The 18,320-nt window shown below is 57.5% G+C and overlaps 1 protein-coding gene across 8 annotated transcripts; it reads left to right on the plus strand.

The window, feature by feature from the left end:
- The first annotated feature begins 170 nt into the window (after positions 1-170).
- Positions 171-12,786, plus strand: STAC2 (SH3 and cysteine rich domain 2). Of its 8 annotated transcripts, none has more exons than XM_049114726.1 (12): positions 172-663; positions 7,076-7,382; positions 7,727-7,824; positions 8,010-8,100; positions 8,653-8,765; positions 8,863-8,935; positions 9,026-9,087; positions 9,165-9,179; positions 9,563-9,660; positions 10,055-10,106; positions 10,470-10,530; positions 11,172-12,786. In XM_049114726.1, exons 1-12 carry the CDS (start codon positions 574-576, stop codon positions 11,204-11,206), a joined length of 1,095 nt encoding a protein of 364 aa, XP_048970683.1. In that variant the 5' UTR covers positions 172-573; the 3' UTR covers positions 11,207-12,786. The 8 variants fall into 8 exon arrangements, 6 of the variants coding, with proteins under 6 accessions (XP_048970686.1, XP_048970683.1, XP_048970684.1 ...); XM_049114725.1 differs by having other exon boundaries at positions 176-663; positions 10,470-10,607; XM_049114729.1 differs by lacking the exon at positions 10,055-10,106 and having other exon boundaries at positions 171-663.
- The last annotated feature ends 5,534 nt before the right edge of the window (positions 12,787-18,320 follow it).

An 18,320-nucleotide genomic window follows, 5' to 3' on the forward strand; every position in this document is an offset into this window, starting at 1 on the left:
CCAGGCTCCGCCCAACTCGCCCTCCTGGCCACCACGGCAGCCAATAGCGGAGAAGCTGATTTGCATAGCGGCGCGGGGGAGCCGCCGAGGGCAGGGGGAGGGACCAGGCGACCTCCTAAATCAAAGTTAGAAGGCGAGGACTGGGCGGAGGGGCCTCCGGGTGCGGGGCCGGGGCCGGCGGGGGGAGGGGAAGGGGATGGGGGGCGGGCGCAGAGGACGGCGGGGCCGGCCGGACACGGACTGCTCCGTCGCTCCCTCCCTCAGCTCATCCCCGCGTCCCCACTTCCCTCCTCCCCTCGCTCCGAGCAGCATCCTCTGCAGACCCTCGGTCCTCGTTCCCGGGGTCGTCGGGCTCCCGCGGCTCCGTGTAACTACCCCTCTTCACTGGGCAGCCCGGCAACTTTCTCCGCCCGCTCCCGGGAGTGGGGGGTCGCTTTGCCTGGGCGGATTGTTCCTGGGGTTCACTGGGGGGGCAGTCTCTGGAGAAGGGCCTCAGGGTCCCAGGGAGACATCTGCCATCTGCCACCTGCCCCCGTCGGGTCTCGGCACCCTCTCTTCCCCTCTCCCCCAACCATGACCGAAATGAGCGAGAAGGAGAACGAACCGGATGACGCGGCCACCCACACGCCCCCGGGGACCGTCTCAGCCCTCCAGGAAACCAAGGTAACTCAGGAAGCGAGAGGCCCGGACCCCTGCCCGGTGCGCCCCCAGCCCGGGTCGCCCCCTCCCCGACGCGGTCACCACCGTGGGCTCGGGTGCCCTGGGGTCACGGCAACGGGACCCGCCGATGGGACCCGCGCGACCCCTAAGGCTCTGCGCGGCGCCCGGGGCGAGTGGTCCGCGACGAGGGGCCACGGGGAGCCCCCGGCACGCAGGCACGACACGCCCTTGCGCGCGAGGAGCGGACGCCTGCCGCGACCCTCCGGGGAGGTTGTAACTCGGCTTTGTTGGAGGGAATCGGCGCAGCGAAGGCGGAGGGAGTGTGTAGCGGTGTGTAGCGAGCGGGTGTGGGCCGGTGTACGCGCTGGTGTGTGCGTGCGAGGCGCACCCCTCCGCGCCCGCCAGCCCCTGTGTGCAGCTCAGCCCGAGGCTCGCTCCCCGCCGGTCTCCCTGAAAATGTCTCCACGACCTGTTTGTCTGTGTGGGGGTCTCTCCGCTTCCTTTCGGCGTCTATGTGTGTTTACCCCGAGTCTCTCCGGATGACTCTCGGCCCCGCCGCAGCCCTGCATTCCCCCCGCCCCGCCAGGTTAGGCTCGGGGACGGGAGGCCGCGGCCGGGGGTGCGCAGCTTCCCGGTGAGCGCTGGGGGCTGCGGCAGGCTGGCCACCGCGGGCGGGCACCCGGGCACAGTGCTGCGGCCCCCGAGCCGGACAGGCAGCCCCACCCCCACCCCGGGAGCGGGACAGGGGGCGGGGCGGAAGGGAAAAGAGAAGTCATCGTAATTAATGAATGTCATAATTAACCCTAATTATGTATGATTGTTACTCCTGCGGGAGTCACAATGAATAAATTATTCCCCAGTGAAGGCAGGCGGAGCCCAGACTCCCAGCGCTTTAGGGGTTCCGGGAGGCCACCGATTAAATTTAACGCCCACCCAACCTCTAATCTGTCCACTTCCTCCTCAAGTTCTAAACGCTCAAGGCTGACCCGCAAGAAGTTCTGCGGGGAGCAACCTGAGCTGAGCTGGCTGGGGATGGGGAGAGAAAAAAGAGGCTGTGTCAAGGGCACTCCCTGCCTCCTCCCCAGACTCCAGGCCGAGGCCTCCTTCCCTCTCCCTTGCACCCTGGTGTTTTTTGTTCCCACCTGCTCCTGTAAGGAGGGGGGCACTGAAGACCAAAAAAATGGGTGGGGTCTTCGGCTCCTTCCTGGTGTGGAGTGCTCATCTATAGCTCTTTCCAATACCCCTCTTGCTCCTAATTCTGCCCAGGCCACACCTCAGGATATGAGGTTAATTCAAGGTCAAGGTCATCTAGAGAGTGACCAGGAGTAGACGAGTAGGAGCAAGGTGGGGCCTGGCGGAGGCACCCCAGGGAGCTCCTCACCCCTTAAACTAGAAGGACCCACTGGTTTCCATGTCAGTCTTCGGATCTGAACTTGACCTTCTTCTGCTCCCTTCTGAGAATGAGACTCTGGCTCTCTCAGAGCACAGAGTTAACTCCCCTTCTCAGAGATCCACGTCTCAACTAGGAGTGAGGTCTTGGGGTGGGAGGATATTACTTGGAATATTTGTGTTGGCTTTTTTTAAAGCAGAGGGTCTCAGGAGCCGAGCCCCATCCTGAGCGCCAATATCCCTGGCCTTCCCAGTTGCCTTCTAGTCCCCCAGGACAGACAGACACATTTCCCTGCTTGCTTCCTAAGAGCATGGGGGTCTCCCAGGCCCCTGCCTTGCTTCCCACAGGAGGTCTGGCTGCCCGCCCCCCCTTCTTAAGAGCTTTCCAAGAGCAGTCAGGAGCCAGGGCAGTGCTGCCTCAGCAAACCCACAGGCTGCAAGCTCAGCTGTGTGGGCAGGGGGAGGTCAGGCCTAGCAGATCTGCACCTCCCTCCTCCCAGCGCAAGGACTGTCCAGTGCTGTCACCTCTGACCCTGAGCCATGGAGATCACAAGAGCAGGCCACTGGAGGGGGATTGCATACCTTGCCTTGCCCCTTCACCCTCCTCCCCTAAATCTCACCCTTGTGAAGGACTGTTTTAACAACAGAGGCTGGGCTGGGGATTCTGGGTGCAGGTAGTGGGAGTACCCAGGAAGGCAGAGGTAGGCAGGGAGAAGATTCAGGGCCCTGCCAGCCCCATTAGCTCTCCACACCTTAACCAGTCCCAAGGAAGCTTTGGTCTCCAGACTATAGGGCTTGGGGAGGGGGAAGGGAGAGTGATGATGGCCTACCAAACTCAGTTTGAGGCAGGTACAACAGAGGGGGCTGGTGTCTATTAGATAGTGAAGCCAACATTCCAGGCTTATTCATCAGTGTTTGGGGCCCCCTGGGGGGGTGCCCTTCTTGCCAGCCTAAGTCCAGCCTCCTGCCCACACCAAGATTGGATCATATCCCTGCACCCAAGCTACTCAGTGACCGCTTTGGTGTCATTACTGCCATCTCTGCGTCCCCATGCCATCCTACCACCGGGTGGTACTATCATTCCCTTTGGTGCCATCCTTGGGAAGACCCTGCCATGCCAACTCTGCCATCTGAGTCAGCTTGTGCCACATCTGCCACCACCCACTGCCAGCTGCCTAGTGCCCTTTCAGGAGCTGGAGGGAAGTGAGGAGATACTGTGGGGAGTTGAGGAAATGAAGGGACCATCCAGTATGTGGGGAGGTGGGGAGGAGACAGGCAGGCCAGGCCCAGCCTCTGGGAGGGGATTCAGAAGAACAGGCCTGGTGGTCCAGGTTCCAAGCCAGACAAGCTCCTGGTACATCTGGAGAGAACAGGATCCAGGTGTGGCAGCTTACCAGGGTCCATGGCAACTTCTCTCCATGTCAGGGAATGGGTCCTCGGATACTGGGGGCACTGAAAAGATAGCTGATGGCAGGTAAAGAAAAACCCTCTGTGGGAAGAGAGGAGGACCCTCTCCTCCCTGGGAGGAGTCCCAAGGATACAAATACCTGGCCAGGCTGAGCCGAAATGAGGTTTGAATAGCCAAGCCAGATGTCTCTTGAGTGGACAGGCATCAAGCCATTTGGCAGAGGTGCCCCCATCTTGCTGTCTAGCCATAACCCTTGACATCTGCCAGCCATCCCAGGTGATAGGTTGTTCCTTCTTGCCTCTCTGCCCTCCTGGGATCTGGGGCGCACAGCAGAGCCCAGGAGTCGGTGAGTAGAAGTGGGGCTGCCCCAGTGCTGGGGAACATTCTGTTCCAGGGATCTCTGTACCCTGCAGAGGTGGCTCTTGGCACTGAGGCCAGGGGAAGACCAGGAAAGGGCAGAGGCTGGAGAATAAGGAGGCTTAAAATCTCATCCTGTGGGAATTACTATAGAAATAACAGCCTTGGGGGGTAGGGGGAACATGACTGATGTCTTCAAGTGTTTGAAGGACTGCTGTATATAAGAAGGAGTCAAGGGAGGAACAGAGCCAAGGTAGGAACAGAGCCGATAGGCAGAAAGATCTCAGGGAGGCAGGTTTCAGGTCTATATAGGGAAGCACTTTTCAGCAATTGCAGCTGCCCAAAGATGGAGTGACTGTCCCAGGAGAGGGTGCGCTTCCTGCCACAAGAGGTGACCAACAGAGTCAGACAACTGTCTAGAGGGGAAGTGGCAGAGGCATTGTGGGATGATAGTATGGGCTGGGGACTACTCTGGGTGGCCAGTCTTGCAGGTTCCTGCCAACCCTAAATGTCCTGATTGACCTGGTGGACAAGCCCACAGCGTAGCGGAGGGATGGGGGTGAGGGCTAAGGCAGAGCCCAGAGCAGCAGGACTTTCCTGGTCATTTGGGCTCAACAGTCAGAGCCATTGGTTCAGGTTCTGGCTCTGCCACTTACCAGCTGAGGACTCATCCTGTGTGGGTGATTTAACTCCTATGTGCCCGTGAGCTCATCTGCAAAGTGGGGCAAAGGTCATCGGTCATCACTGTCTCCGAGGGTAGTGCCAGGATTGATGAGGTGCTGCATCTGAAGCATTAGCTCCATCCCAATATTCTGGCAATGACAGCCCCTCATTATAGCGTGAAGTTTACCTTTTTTCTTTTCGGACCCAGAACCATGTATTGCCTAGAGAGCCTCTAGTCCCGTCTCTTTCTTCTTGGATGTGGAGGAACTGAGGCTCAGAGAGTGGAAGTGCAGTGACTTGCCCTCAGGCGGCAGGTGTAGCCTTGCATCCACCCCCAGCACATACATCCTCCCAGATCCCTCTGTGCTCCAAGCTCTGGCCCCGGGGCAGAACAGTGGGTGCTTCTCCCACCTCTCTGGGCCTGTGAGAGCCCCCAGAGCCACACTGGCCCATAGAATACATTTGTGTTCTAATGAATCCTCCCTCTGGCCCTCCACCTCTGCCCTAACACCCAGATGTCTGGGGCCCAGGGCCCCACTTCTTGCAGACACACAAAGAAGCCCACAGTGCTGTGCAGGAAGCCGAGTTTGGAAGGAGCTGGGCAACTCAGTGTGCCAGACACCCCAAGGCTCTGGCCTCCCAGCTGGCACACAGGGGCCTGTCTCTTGCCCAAATGTCTCCCTCTCCCTCTCTGCTTCTTCTGTTTTGCTGCCTGCTGGACTCCCTGGGGCCACACAGGCTGCTCCATGTGCCAGCTGAGAACCATGACCGAGTCTCCCTGCCCGAAGCCAGGCCTCTGGCCCCCTTTACCCATTACTTGTGGGAAGGAGTGGGCAGGGGTAAGGGGGCTCTCACCAGGGGCGAGGGAAGAGGTTCAAGGATCTGGGTAGAGATGTTTCCAGACCTCACTCTGGGTTGGAGTGAGCAATGGAAATAACTCTGGCCTCCCTGCAGAATTGACCCTGTGTTATAGAACATGGGCTCCGCTTAAGACTGCAGCCACAGGATACCTGGGTGGCTTGGTGGTTTAGCGTCTGCCTTTGGCTCAGGGCATGATCCTGGATTTCCGGGATCGAGTCCCGCATCGGGCTTCCTGCATGAAGCCTTACTTCTCCTCCCTCTGTCTATGTCTCTGCCTCTCTTCCTGTGTCTCTCATGAATAAATGAATTAAAAAAAAAAAAAAAGTAGGGATTTGATTCAACTGTCCCTGACGTTAAGGGGTTCCAGTCTCCTGGGGAAGTAAGAAGTCAATGACAATGACAATGTAAACCAGATTGGATCTATAACGGAAGTGAGTACTGGGTGCAGTGGGCCCCAGAGGAGGGAGTGGTTATGCTAAATGGAGTTCCTGCTGAAGAAGAGACAGCTTCCCAGAGGAGGAAATCACTGGAAACCCTGAAGGATAAAGAGGGTATTAAGTGGATCAGGCAAAGAAGAGGACAAACACATCAAAAAAGCTCAGAGAAATAAACACGGAGGAGTTCAAGAATCCCCGTGTCTGGGCTGCAGGTGGATGGTATGGGTCGGAAGGGAAGGCCTGGCCAAGCTGCTGAATCTCATGACCGGGGCAAGGGCCTTGACTGTGTCCTGAGGAGCCAGGAAAAGTTTTGAGCAAGGCCAGGGATCACCTCGCCAGCAGCTGTATGGAGAGCAGGGGAAGATGGGCAAGGGGAGGCAAGGGGTTGTGGCGCTGAACTGGGACAGGGCTGTGGAGATGATGTGGTGGGCATGGGGGAGGGGCTGGAGAGAGATTTTTTTTTTAATTTTTTTTATGATTTTATTTATTCATGAGAGACACACACACACAGAGGCAGAGACACAGGCAGAGGGAGAAGCAGGCTCCATGCAGGGAGCCCGATGTGGGACTCGATCCCGGGACCCCAGGATCAGGCCCTGGGCCGAAGGCTAGCACTAAACCGCTGAGTTACCTGGGCTGCCCTGGAGAGAGACTTTGGACAGGGAATCAGCTCTGAGGATGAGGGCCCAAGATGACCCCTCCCCCAATCCCAGCCTGTTCAAGAACACAGGTGGAAAAACTGGGGACCCGCAGCATCTGTTTGGCCCCCAAAGTATTATTTTTTTAAACTTGAGTAAATGGTGCACCCATATAGTGATATCCAGTGTAGCCACAAACAAGAATGATGAAACTCTTTATATGTTGGTATGGAATGATTTCCAAGATTTACTGTTAAGTAAAAAAAGCAAGGCGTAGGAAAAATAGTACACTACCATTTCTGCAATGAAAAAAAAAAAAGGGAACTACAACCTCCTGAATTTGTTTCTACCCAAATAAGCAGAAAAGTCTAGATTTCTTTTGAAAAGCTGGCAAACCTGGCCCCACTAGGCTGGCATGTAGAGTAGCCCAGTTGTCCAGAGAACCCCAGCAGCTGCTGTGTGGCTGGCGGGCCTGCCCAGCCAGGACTCCTTTGCTCATGGAGGTTCCCACCTGGCTCCTGTAGGTATCCGGAATCATGACCACCTTCTGGAACATGGCAGCCTCTCCCTTAGTACTTCCAGGCTGCCTCTGACCAAGGACATATCCTGGCTGCCAGCCAGTCCCCTCTGGCTTCCACTTACAGCCTCGCTTCCTCTCTCAGCTCCAGCGGTTCAAGCGCTCACTTTCCCTCAAGACCATCCTCCGAAGTAAGAGCGTGGAGAACTTCTTCCTTCGCTCAGGCTCTGAGCTCAAGTGCCCCACTGAGGTGCTGCTGACCCCCCCAACCCCGCTGCCCCCTCCCTCCCCACCACCGGCATCTACAGATGGGGGCCTCCCTCCCCCGGCCCCCTCCCCCTGCCCCATCCCACGGCCCCTGGCACCGCTCAAACCGGTCAGACTGCACAGCTTCCAGGAACACGTCTTCAAGAGAGCCAGCCCCTGTGAGCTCTGCCACCAGCTCATTGTGGGTAGGTGCCTGAGGTGCCAAGGAGAGGGGCCCAGGTGGGGGCGGGGAGGAGGAGGCCAGGGAACAGCCCCATGTCGGGCTCTTGCTATGCAGAGCCCTTGATCCTAACTGAGCCCCGCAACCTTGGGGTGGGTGGGTGCCCAGGGTCACTGTTTACTAGCAATGCAGGCTTCAGTGCTAGTTGACATGGGGAGTGTCTGAAGGGTAAGCCCTGGGCCTCGAGGCTGACGTGTGTGGATGCCCCCACTTCCTCTGTCCGATGCCCTAACCTGCCCCTTTGGCCCCGTGCCCCTGAATGTATCCTCCTTTGCCTAATCCTTCTTGCTGAACCCAAATTCTTCTCAGGAAACTCCAAGCAGGGTCTGCGGTGTAAGACGTGCAAAGTCAGCGTCCACCTCTGGTGCTCCGAGGAGATCTCCCGCCAGCAATGCCCAGGCAAGGCGGTGAGTGGGGTTCATGCAGGGGTGGCTGGCTGTGGGTGCCCCCCAGCACCGGCATGTGGGGGGAATGAGTGCCTCCCCCGATCCAGGCTGGTTCCACTCGTGGGGTGGTCCTTGGGCTGGGGGAAGGACAAGCCCTTGGTGGGCTATGACAGCCTCATGCCCTTTTTCTGCCCATCTTGCCATAGTCCTCCTCCTTCCGTCGCAACTTCAGCTCTCCGCTCCTTGTGCATGAGCCACCCCCCGCCTGTGTCACAAGCAAAGAGTCCCCACCCACCGGTGAGTCCCCTACCCCACACTGCCCCTCATCCCGCTGTGGTGTGATGAGAAACCCACACATTCCTCAGATGGGCACCTCTAGTTCTTGGCACTTCCCTTTTCTGAATCCCCTTGTCCTGAATGGAGGGTGCATTCATTCATTCATTCATTCATCCTTCAACAGACAGTTTATTGAACACTTACTAAGTGTCAGGCATTGTGCAAGACATGGGGACAAGGCACGGAAGAAGGTGGAGTTCATGGTCTAGTAAGGGAGCTGGACATGAAATGGATAATCACACAAGTCATCCATTCATTACTGTTCTCATGAATGCCCGAACCCGCAAGGATAGGGACTAAGAAAAAAGTAGGCACCGTCCCCATCTGCAGGGATAGTGAAAGTGTCCAGAGATGCGCAGCATGGCGAGTTATTCCAAGGGGATCTGGAGAAGACTAATGCAGGCAGAGAGGGTCTGGGGGTGGGACAGGGCAGGGAATGAAAGTGATACAGGGCTTCTGGGCAGAGCAAGGGTGGCAGCTGGGTGCCCGGCCTTGAGGGTGGCTCCTTGGCAGGGGCCAGCGGGAAGGTAGACCCCGTCTACGAGACCCTGCGCTATGGCACCTCCTTGGCACTGATGAATCGCTCCAGCTTCAGCAGTACCTCTGAGTCCCCCACGCGGAGCCTGGTATGTCAGGCACCAAAGGCGAGCCTGGGGCGGCAGGGGTCTCTGAGGGCAAGGCTCCAGGGGCTGAGCCCTCCCCCCACCCCCGACTTGTCCCCAGAGTGAGCGGGATGAGCTGACTGAGGATGGGGAAGGCAGCATCCGCAGCTCAGAGGAGGGCCCTGGAGACAGTGGTGAGTGGAGGCGGGCCCGGGGGCAGGAATGGAGCACAGGCCGGCCACTCCCTGCTGCCTCACGCGCTGGCCCTGCCCTGGCATCTCTAGTATTCACAGCCCCGGCCGAGAGTGAAGGGTCAGGACCAGAGGAGAAGAGCCCCGGACAGCAGGTGAGGTTATGCTGGCACTGAGCCCTGGTAGGCCAGACGGGAAGGGGATGTCACGTCTCCTTGTCGTTGACCCCTAGGTGGGTGAGAGCATGGTGAGTGGGAGTATCTGCTCCTTCATTTATCCTACGTCTACGGGGATGGGCAATGCCAGGGTGAGTACGCAAGGAAGGCAGGGGGTATAACCCCTCCCCGCATTGAGCCAGTGCCTGGTGTGCCCAGTCCTGTGCCAACTCCCCAAGAGTGGGCAGTTCCAAGGAGTAGCAGGCGAGGAGTATTCCCTTTCTCCCTCCTTGACCCAGTCCCCCAAGGATGAACACAGAAGATAGAACCTGACCACTCCCTGCCATGGACCCAGGTGCCCTGTGTCCCACCTCTTAGCTCCCCCGCCCAGGGTAGGCAAGGTCAGGGCAAGTGAAGGGGGGGTGGAGTGAGGAGAGTGTCACCCTCCCACCACTGACCCAGAGCTTTTCCGCAGCCCCCCAAACCCCCTCTGCGAAAGGACGTGGGGCCCATGTACTCCTACGTCGCGCTCTACAAGTTTCTGCCCCAAGAGAACAATGACCTGGCTCTACAGTAAGTCCTCTTTGTGGTCTGGCCCCACTGGGCAGCCACCTGCCTCCAACCTCAGGGCGCTGCTCCCAGACTTTGGAACATGAATGTGAGGGGGACCTTCGGGAACCTTCTCCTGGCATGCTTGAGGCAGCTGAGGCCAGAGAGGAACTGGAATGCTCAGAGTCCAAAAGGGATTGGTGCCGATGTCATATCTCCTGCCCCCCTGCCCAGGATCTGCCCTAGAGATTGTCTGCTATACCTGTGGTCACAGTGTCCTCCGAGGGCGTCAAGAACAGCTCCCCCAGCTGCAGGGGGTGGGTGGGAGTGTGCTGGGGATCTGGGGGCCCCAGAGGGTTAAAATGTGGAAAGGGCAGATCCCTCCTGCCCATTTGCGACCCCAGCTCTGTCCTCCCAGGCCTGGGGACCGGATCATGCTGGTGGATGACTCTAACGAGGACTGGTGGAAGGTGACTTGGCTGGGTGGGGAGCAGAGGGACCCTGGTAGGCACTCCCCCATTCCCCACCTTCAATGGGCACTGCCTCACCTTCTCTCCAGGCCCAAAGACCTCCCCTCCTTCAGCCTTGGGCCCTAGCCAAGCCTAGGACCAGCACTTGGGACTTGCTCTCCCTTGGACCCTCCCTGCCTCAGCCTGTCCCTCTGCTGAGGGACACCATGCCCTTCCGAGTGCAGAAGCCACCTTACTGGGGGTTCGGATACAGGAAGTCCAGGATCTGGTGTTTGATGGCATTGGCTCAGAATGGGCATCAAGTCTAGAAGAAGCAACGTGGGAGGGGGTGGCACTGGTGCTCATTGCCAGCCTCATCCCCAGGGCAAGATTGGCGACCGGGTTGGCTTCTTCCCAGCCAATTTTGTGCAGCGAGTAAGGCCAGGTGAGAACGTTTGGCGCTGCTGCCAGCCCTTCTCTGGGAACAAGGAACAGGGGTACATGAGCCTCAAGGAGAACCAGGTGAGTGCCTGGGCCCTGCAGCAGCCGGAGAGGTGGGTGAGGGAGAGAGGCAGCAGGGGCACAGGTGAATGCCCTGGAGGAGGACACTTGTAGCCTGACAGCAGGAGGGAAGGCAGGTCAGAGAGGTGGACTGCAGGGCTCCCCTCTCATCCCCCCCTGGGAATTGGGGCTGAATTTGGTTAGACACAGCCTGGGGGAGGGGAAGAGCACTAGATTAGGAGTCCGGAGGCTTGGGTTTGAATGTTGGCTGTGCCTCTGGCTTGTGTAAACCCCCGATAAGCCCTTTTCCTCCCCTTAACCTCCCCTGTGACATGGGTGTTTGGCCGGGGCGTTAGGCCAGCTGGTCTCAAAGGTCAGCCCCAGAGTGCTGCTCCGGGTCTACTGATCTTGCCACGGTGCCCAGTACCCTGATAGGATCTACTCCCTTCCCCCCAGCTGATGTCTCCAATTTCATCTGCTCCTGGTCCCGTCATCCCCTGGGGTGGCCCCCTGGGAGCCCTCAGCAGGACTCAGGGCCAGGGCTGTAGGCAGAGCCAGGACTCAGCTCGCATCTCTCCCACTCAGATCTGTGTGGGCGTGGGCAGGAGCAAGGATGCTGACGGCTTCATTCGCGTCAGCAGCGGCAAGAAGCGGGGCCTGGTGCCAGCCGACGCCCTGACCGAGATCTGAGCGTTGCCCAGAGAACCCAGCTGCCACCCCTGCCCATGCCTGGCCCTTGCTTCTGGCCCCGGGAACAGGAACAGGCATCTGCCCACACTCTTCCTCCCTCCACCTCTCCTAGGGGTCACTCCCCATGACTTGGGAGCCTTCTGCACGGAGGAAGGTTTTATTTTTGGGGTACCAAGGTACCCCGAGGGGCTTGCTCCCCTGGACTTAGGGGTGAGGGAGGAGGGGACGTGGGAGGGAACAGGGAAGCTCCAGGTAGGTCCAGCCACTGCCCAGACCCCACTCCCCAGTTGCCTTGCTGAGTGCAGCCCTGGGCAGGGGGGTGTTCCTGGGGAACTCTCCTGCTGCTTTGTCCAGAGGGCCTTCCCACTTCCCATGTCCACACCACCTTTGCATGCCTGATACCACTGCCCTCTCCCCGCGGAGCCCCTGCTTGGGTCTATGTGCGTGTGACCCTGCGGCTGTCCCTTTGGAAGGAAGTGGGGCCGAGTGCCTCAGTCCTCCGCCCCGGGGGTTCAGGGGCGGTGGGAGGGGATTTAGGACTGCAGGAGGATCCTGAGTCCACCTGCTGGTTTCACCACCTCTGTCACTCCATCAATTCTCAGGAAAGTTCTGTGGGAATCTCTCCCATTACTTGAAACCACGGGCGGACAAAGGAGGGGAGGGCCGAGTTCTGGGGAAAGTGTGGTAGATCAGAGACCGTCTCTTCAAGGAGAACAGTCACCACAGAGCAGCCTCATGGTACCCTTATCCACTGGAGAGGGACACTCCAGAATGACTTGCACCCAGAAACCTGACTGAGAACAAAAAACTAGCCCATGCTTAGAACCCTCATTTCACTGTCAGGACTCTAGAAGTCCCTGGTGGCAGGAGGCAGGGCTGGCCACCCAGGGGAGCCTGTGCTGCCTCCTGTCCTGGGTATCACAAGGCCCACCCCAGGAGTCCTGCCTCAAGGCTGACCAGGCCACTGCTCTTCCTCGCCCTCTCCCTCTGGGCTTTGCAGGAAGCACTGGGACCCCTCCTTCAGTGCAGGGGACCCTTCTGACCGAATCTGCACCCTTATCCTGGACAGAGAGTCCTGGGAGGAAGAGGGAGTGCGAGATGGTTAAGGCAGGCCAACAGTTCTGTTTGACCACCAGGAAAGGAGGGGGTAGGCACCCTGGAGGGGGGGGCGCACACAAAGAGGACCCCTCCCTTACAGGTTGTTTTTCTCTGGTGCCAACCTCCCTCTCCCCTCCCAAGCTCAGAGCCTCCTCTTGTGCCCTTGATCGTGCCAGCCAATGCCAGCCCCCACCCTGGGCACAGTCACACCCTCCCATACCCACTAGCCCCTGCTCCACTTCTCCCCCCTCGGAGGGGGGCTCAAGCCACACTGCCCTGTTTGCTGCCATGAGGCCCCCCCCAGCAATATCCCAGGGGCGGGCCCGATGCCCACTGTACATGAGGCTGCATGATGGGTCTGCTGGGGCATTGCTGAGCCCCCAGACCCTTAAATAAATGTTTCTTGTCCCAATCTGTGTGCTCTGTGTGTCTGCTTGGGAGAGAGGATGGAAAGGTGCAAGGAGTGGGGCGGGGGCTGGAGGTGCCAAAAGGAGACTAGCTTGTAGGGGGAAGAATTTGTGGATCTCTGAGGGGAGGGGTGCTGGGGTTGGCCCACACTCGCAGGGGTCCCCTTGCCTCCCCACTCCCTCCCACCTCAGCAGCCTGAGATGGGGATCTGGGGAGGAGTTTAAAAGAAAAGCTTGGCAGGGGTGTGGTGGAGTGGGATGTCGCCAGACGCTGGAAGGGGAGAGGGTACCACCGCGGTCACATTGGTCACATTGTGGCTCGAGGCACATCTGCGTCGGCAGGGGCCAGGCACCCAACTATGCGCATCCACACAGCTCTGCCCACCCAGGGTGCCCTCCAAGACCACCCGAGATCAGCCTCGCCCCCGCCACCCGCCAAGCCGCAGGCAGAAAGGCTGGCGGCGGGGACAGTCGCCGCCAGTGGGGCCCTGAGATGACTCAATCACGGCCGTCATCGAGAGCCTGGCACGAAGGGGCCTGCGGCGCCCCCCTCCCGCAGCAGTGCCCGCCGCCCACCTGCTCCGGCAGAGCTCCCTCGTTCCCCTCCACCCGCCTGGCCGCGTCATCGCCAAGGCGAGCACGTCCTGCGCTATTTATAGGCAGAGCGAACGCAGAGGGAGAGAGAGGCGGGCTGCGGGGGTGCCAGGGCAACGCCAGAATGCGGGGTGGGGGTACCGCCCCTCCTGATGGGCCCCCGTGTTCGGCCGTCCAGCCCCCCACCCCCAAAGCAAGATTGGCCAGGTAGAGCCAGACACCCTAGCTTTCATTGGGTGCCTTCACCCAGGGAAGGCTCTAGAGCTTGGCGGGTGAGCAGCGGGAGGAGGAGGAGGACTTCTTCCTAGGACCTCTGATGGGGGAAGGAGAAAAGGGGTCACAAACCCAGTCCAGTGGCTTAAAGAGAGGGGAACTCACCTAAATAGGCACCCGCCGTGCCTGAAGAGCCAGGCCAGGAACTTTATGTAATCCTCTCCATGACCTAGTGAGGAAAGTGGTACTCTCCCCTTTGCACAGATGAAGAAACTGAGGCACAGAGCTATTAGGCAGCATATTCAAGGTTATCCAGCGTATCCCTCCCAAACCTGCCTCTTTACGTAGGGACACTGAGGCCGAGAGTGGACCAGTAACTTGCCCAAGATCACCCAGCAAATTGGTGACCAAGCCGGTCTCAGAAATCATGTCTCTTGCCTCCCAGGTCAGCAAAGAGCCACTCCACGTCCGCTGATGCCCTGAGCTTGCCACCGTGCCCAGTACCCTCATGGGATCTACTCCCACCCCCCCCAGAGAGCCCATCTGGGTCCGTCAGTGCCTTAACCCCACAAGATGGAAACGGAGACACCCCAAGATGTTGGGCCCAGGTCTCTAGGGATCGAAAGCCCACCCCATTGGAGAGAGTGAGAGCCTTTCAGCCAAGTCTGCACACTCCACTTGTGCCTGCCACCAGCCAGCAGCTGGCCTGGACCCCCCCTCCTCCCTGGCCCATTTGCCGCACTGCTGAGTACAGCAGCTTTTTCGGGTGGCTGAACCACTAACAACATGCTCACAGCCTGGGGGCTGGGAACAGCTGGTGCCCCCACGATAGCCTCTGCCCTCCTCTGTGCCCACTCTCGGGGTGGCTGGGCCAGCAACACCACCAGCCTGAGGCAGAGGATGCCCAGGAACCTGCCGGTGCCAGCTCACCATTTGGCTCTATTGTCTGACCCACGCGTGCCCTCCCTCCCTCCACCTCAGCCTGAGACTAACCTGGCATGGATGGTCTGTGGATAGGCTTTGGGGAGATGCAAAAAGACAGGGAGTCTGGCAGCCAGAGACAAGAGGCAGAGAGACAGATATAAGAGAGGGGGTGGATGCACAGAGTGAGACCCCTGTGCAACCTCACCCATCTTGCTAGCACCACCCTATTTGGCCTTGTCAGCCTTTTTCACCTGTCATCCTTGACACGGTCCACCCAGTGCTTGGGATGGGCTGGGGCCATCTGCTGAGGAGCACAGTAGGGCAGCAGTGGACTTCCAGCCTCTGCTCTCCCTAGGCCTGCAGGAAGCTAGCCTGGGTCTCTCTCTTAGCCTTAGAGAGAGCACAGGGCAGGGGGCTAAGGACTCTGTCCCCCTTCTGCTGCTCGTGGCCCTAGAGCATCTGCACGCACTACCTCCACGGCTGCCTACTCTGAATCACGCCCTCCCACGTTGGGAGGATCAAAGGCAGGTGCTAGTGTTCACTCCATGCTGAGATTCTGGGGAGTCATTGGCTTCTCCAGGCCTGTTTCTTCTCCTAGAAATAGAACTGGACTTGCTTAGGGAGTCTTTACCTGAGGGCCACGAGCCCCTCTAAAAAATGATATGCAAAACTACTACGTGGTGGGATCAGTTGTATGATCTTGAGAGAATAGATCTATCTTCCCATCAGAATTTCCTTAGGCTCCAGAACCTGGAAGAGATCCTCCAGTGCTTACTTTAGGGGATCTGCCTGCTAAGGGGGCCCTCCCTGGCCCTCCCCTGGAAGGGGTTGGAGGCCCACGGTAAAAAGAGGTAACCTCCAGGTCTGAGGTGAGCTTCAGAAGGAAGTGACTAAACCCAAGGTTTCCCAAAAGATAGGCTCCTACAACCCAGCACCCTTCTCTCCCACCCTAACTCCTTCCAAAACAACCCCAAAAGTGAGGCAGTTTCCTACCCCTGCAGCAACCTGCAAGAGAACAGCGCCATCTCCTGGTCCCTGGGGGGAACCGGCTTCATGTTGCGAGCTCAGGAAGCCTGGTTGGGGAGGGTAACCTCTTTCTTCTTCCTGTCATCCCTCCACTGTCCGGATGCAGGGGGTGGGTGTGGGTGTTGGGGGCATGGTGGAGGGGTGGAAGGGGGGTGGCCTTCAATGCTCTTTCTCTCGTGGTCCAGCCAGCTTGGGAAGGTTGTCCCATTTTCCAAGCTGGGAACTTGGCCAAGGTCCTCCCCCTTCTAGGCCACAGCCTCCCCCCATGTGGAATGGCAAAGGATGATAGCAAGAGTTAAAGGATAAAGTTCACACAGGCTGCTACAGTGGTGACAGGAAGCCCAAAAATCAGGTTCTAATGCACATGGGTGGTGGTGAAATTTCTCTGAATATTTCTTACTGAGTCTGGGCTGCCCTGCCTTGGGTTACCCACCTGACCCACCGTGTCCTCACTGGACAGGACACTAAAGGAGGAGTAGGAGGGGTCTGGTGTCCCCAAGAACATGCTAGTTCCATCTTTCCTCTGCAAGTGCAGATGAGAACATCTGTCTAGCACATTCCTTCAAGTCCCCAGCTGGCCTTCACATTGCTCCTAGGAGAGGGGTGGAGGGCAGGGAGGAAGCCAGGACAGGATGCCAGTCCTAGCTGTGCTGACGACTAAAGGAGGTGGCCCCTTCTCTGCAACTTTTTCCCCCAACCTAGACCTCTGGCACTTCTATTTGACTGGCTGACACCTCCCACCTGGACATCTGTCCTTCAAACTGCCACCCACTCAATATATCTAAAGCTCTTCTAGCCATTCTCCCTAACCCAGTTGGTTCCTCCAACCTCCTTCCATGCCTTCCTCCGAAGGCATCACCAGCCCAGTTTCCCAAAGCTTGAGGCCTGGGACAAAGCCACTTCTCCCTCAGTCCCCACAATGTCTACCAAGTCCTCTTTACATCCTAAACATCTTGAATCCATTTCCCCATCCCCAACACAGCAGGCTGTGTGAACCCAGCACATCACAGCCTTCTTCATCTGCAAAATGGAGAGTACTCTTACTTTACAATGTTAGGAGGATTAGGGACACCTGGGTGGCTCAGTGGTTGAGCGTCCCCCTTCGGCTCAGGGTGTGATTCTGGAGTTCCACATTGGACTCCCTGCATGGAGCCTGCTTCTCTCTCTGCCTGTGTCTCTGTCTCTCTCCATGTCTCTCATGAATAAATAAATAATAAAAAGTTCTTTTAAAAAAAATTAGGATTAGGGTGGCCCTGGTGGCGCAGCGGTTTAGCGCCGCCTGCAGCCCAGGGCATGATCCTGGAGACCCTGGATCGAGTCCCACATCAGGCTCTCTGCGTGGAGCCTGCTTCTCCCTCCGCCTGTGTCTCTGTCTCTCTCTCCCTGTGTCTCTCTCATGAATAAATAAAATCTTAAAAAATAAAAAAAATAAAAATAAAAAAGTTAGGATTAGAGAATCAATGTTAGTGTCAAGGGCCTCACAGCACGTGGCTCAGAGCAGATACTTCACTGAAGCATTTATTATTTTATTTATTCAAGAGAGATGTAGAGAGGCAGAGACATAGGGAGAGGGAGAAGCAGGCTCCCTGCAGAGAGCTCAATGTGGGACTTGATCCTAGAACTCTGGGATCACAAGCAGAAGGCAGACACTCAACCACTGAGCCACCCAGGCGTCCCTTCACTGAAGCATTTATTGGTGATTATTACTACCAGCTAAGTGGCAAAATAGAACTTACTCCTGGTCAGTAAACAGGGATACAAATTCATTAAGCAACTCACAATCACTCTGACAAGTGTTTATTCCAATTTCTGCTGAGAAAAACCTTTTCCTTTGTGCCCCATGTGATGGGTATCAACCAAAAAACGGTTAAAATATTTTCAGTAATCTCTATACCCAACCTGGAGCTCAAACTCACAATCCCAAGATCAAGTTGCATGTTCTGAGCCAGCCAGCCACACTTCCCAAAAATCCTTCTTGGGGGGGGGGGGGGGGACACCTGGGTCAGGGTGTGATCCTGGGGTCTGCCCGTCTCCTGTGAATAAAATCTTTTTAAAAACCCCTCTTGGTAGGAAGACTTCGACTGCGGACACCAGGGGACAGTTGAGAAATACATTCTTACTATTTGTCTATTTATGACAGAGAAAAGCAGACATAGGCAGAGGGAAAAGCAGGCTTCCTGTAAGGAGCCCAATGTGGGAGTTGATTCTGGATCCCGGGATCACACCCTGAATTGAAAGCAGATGGTCAACCACTGAACCACCCAGGTGTCCCCATGCTTACGATCTTGATTTTTTTAAGATTTTATTCAGAGACACAGAAAGGCAGAAGACACAGGCAGAGGGAGAAGCAGGCTCCATACAAGGAGCCCAATGAGGGACTGGATTCCAGGAATCTGGGATCATGTCCTGAGCCAAAGGTAGACGCTCAACTGCTGAGCCACCCACGCATCCCACCATCTTGACACTTCTTAAACAATGTGACAACTTATGTTGGTTCCCAGTCAACATTTGGGACCACTTCTGACATGTCACCCACCCAGTTTTGAAGCACAGTATTTGAGGTCGGAGTAATAGCCATTTTTCCCTCCCTTTAGATTAGGCCCTAAACCCAACTTAAAAGAAAGGAAGAAATCCCATCTCTCCCATGGACGGGCACAAGGAAACCTGAGGCCAGTAGCCAAGGAAGAAATGAATAGGCACCCTGGGAAGGGCCTGCACCCCAATCCTCATGTGATCAGTTCTGACCCTCTCAATGGTGAAGATCCATCAAGCAGCCAGAAAC

This window comes from Canis lupus, chromosome 9 (assembly GCF_003254725.2).
Source record: "Canis lupus dingo isolate Sandy chromosome 9, ASM325472v2, whole genome shotgun sequence".
Classification (NCBI taxonomy): Eukaryota; Metazoa; Chordata; class Mammalia; order Carnivora; family Canidae; genus Canis; species Canis lupus.

Coding starts and splice junctions, on each gene's coding strand:
- STAC2 (XM_049114725.1), top strand. CDS start 574: ATGACCGAAATGAGCGAGAAGGAGAACGAACCGGATGACGCGGCCACC. Junction 8,936..9,025: donor GGAGGGCCCTGGAGACAGTG/GTGAGTGGAGGC, acceptor TGGCATCTCTAG/TATTCACAGCCCCGGCCGAG. Junction 9,661..10,054: donor AACAATGACCTGGCTCTACA/GTAAGTCCTCTT, acceptor CTGTCCTCCCAG/GCCTGGGGACCGGATCATGC.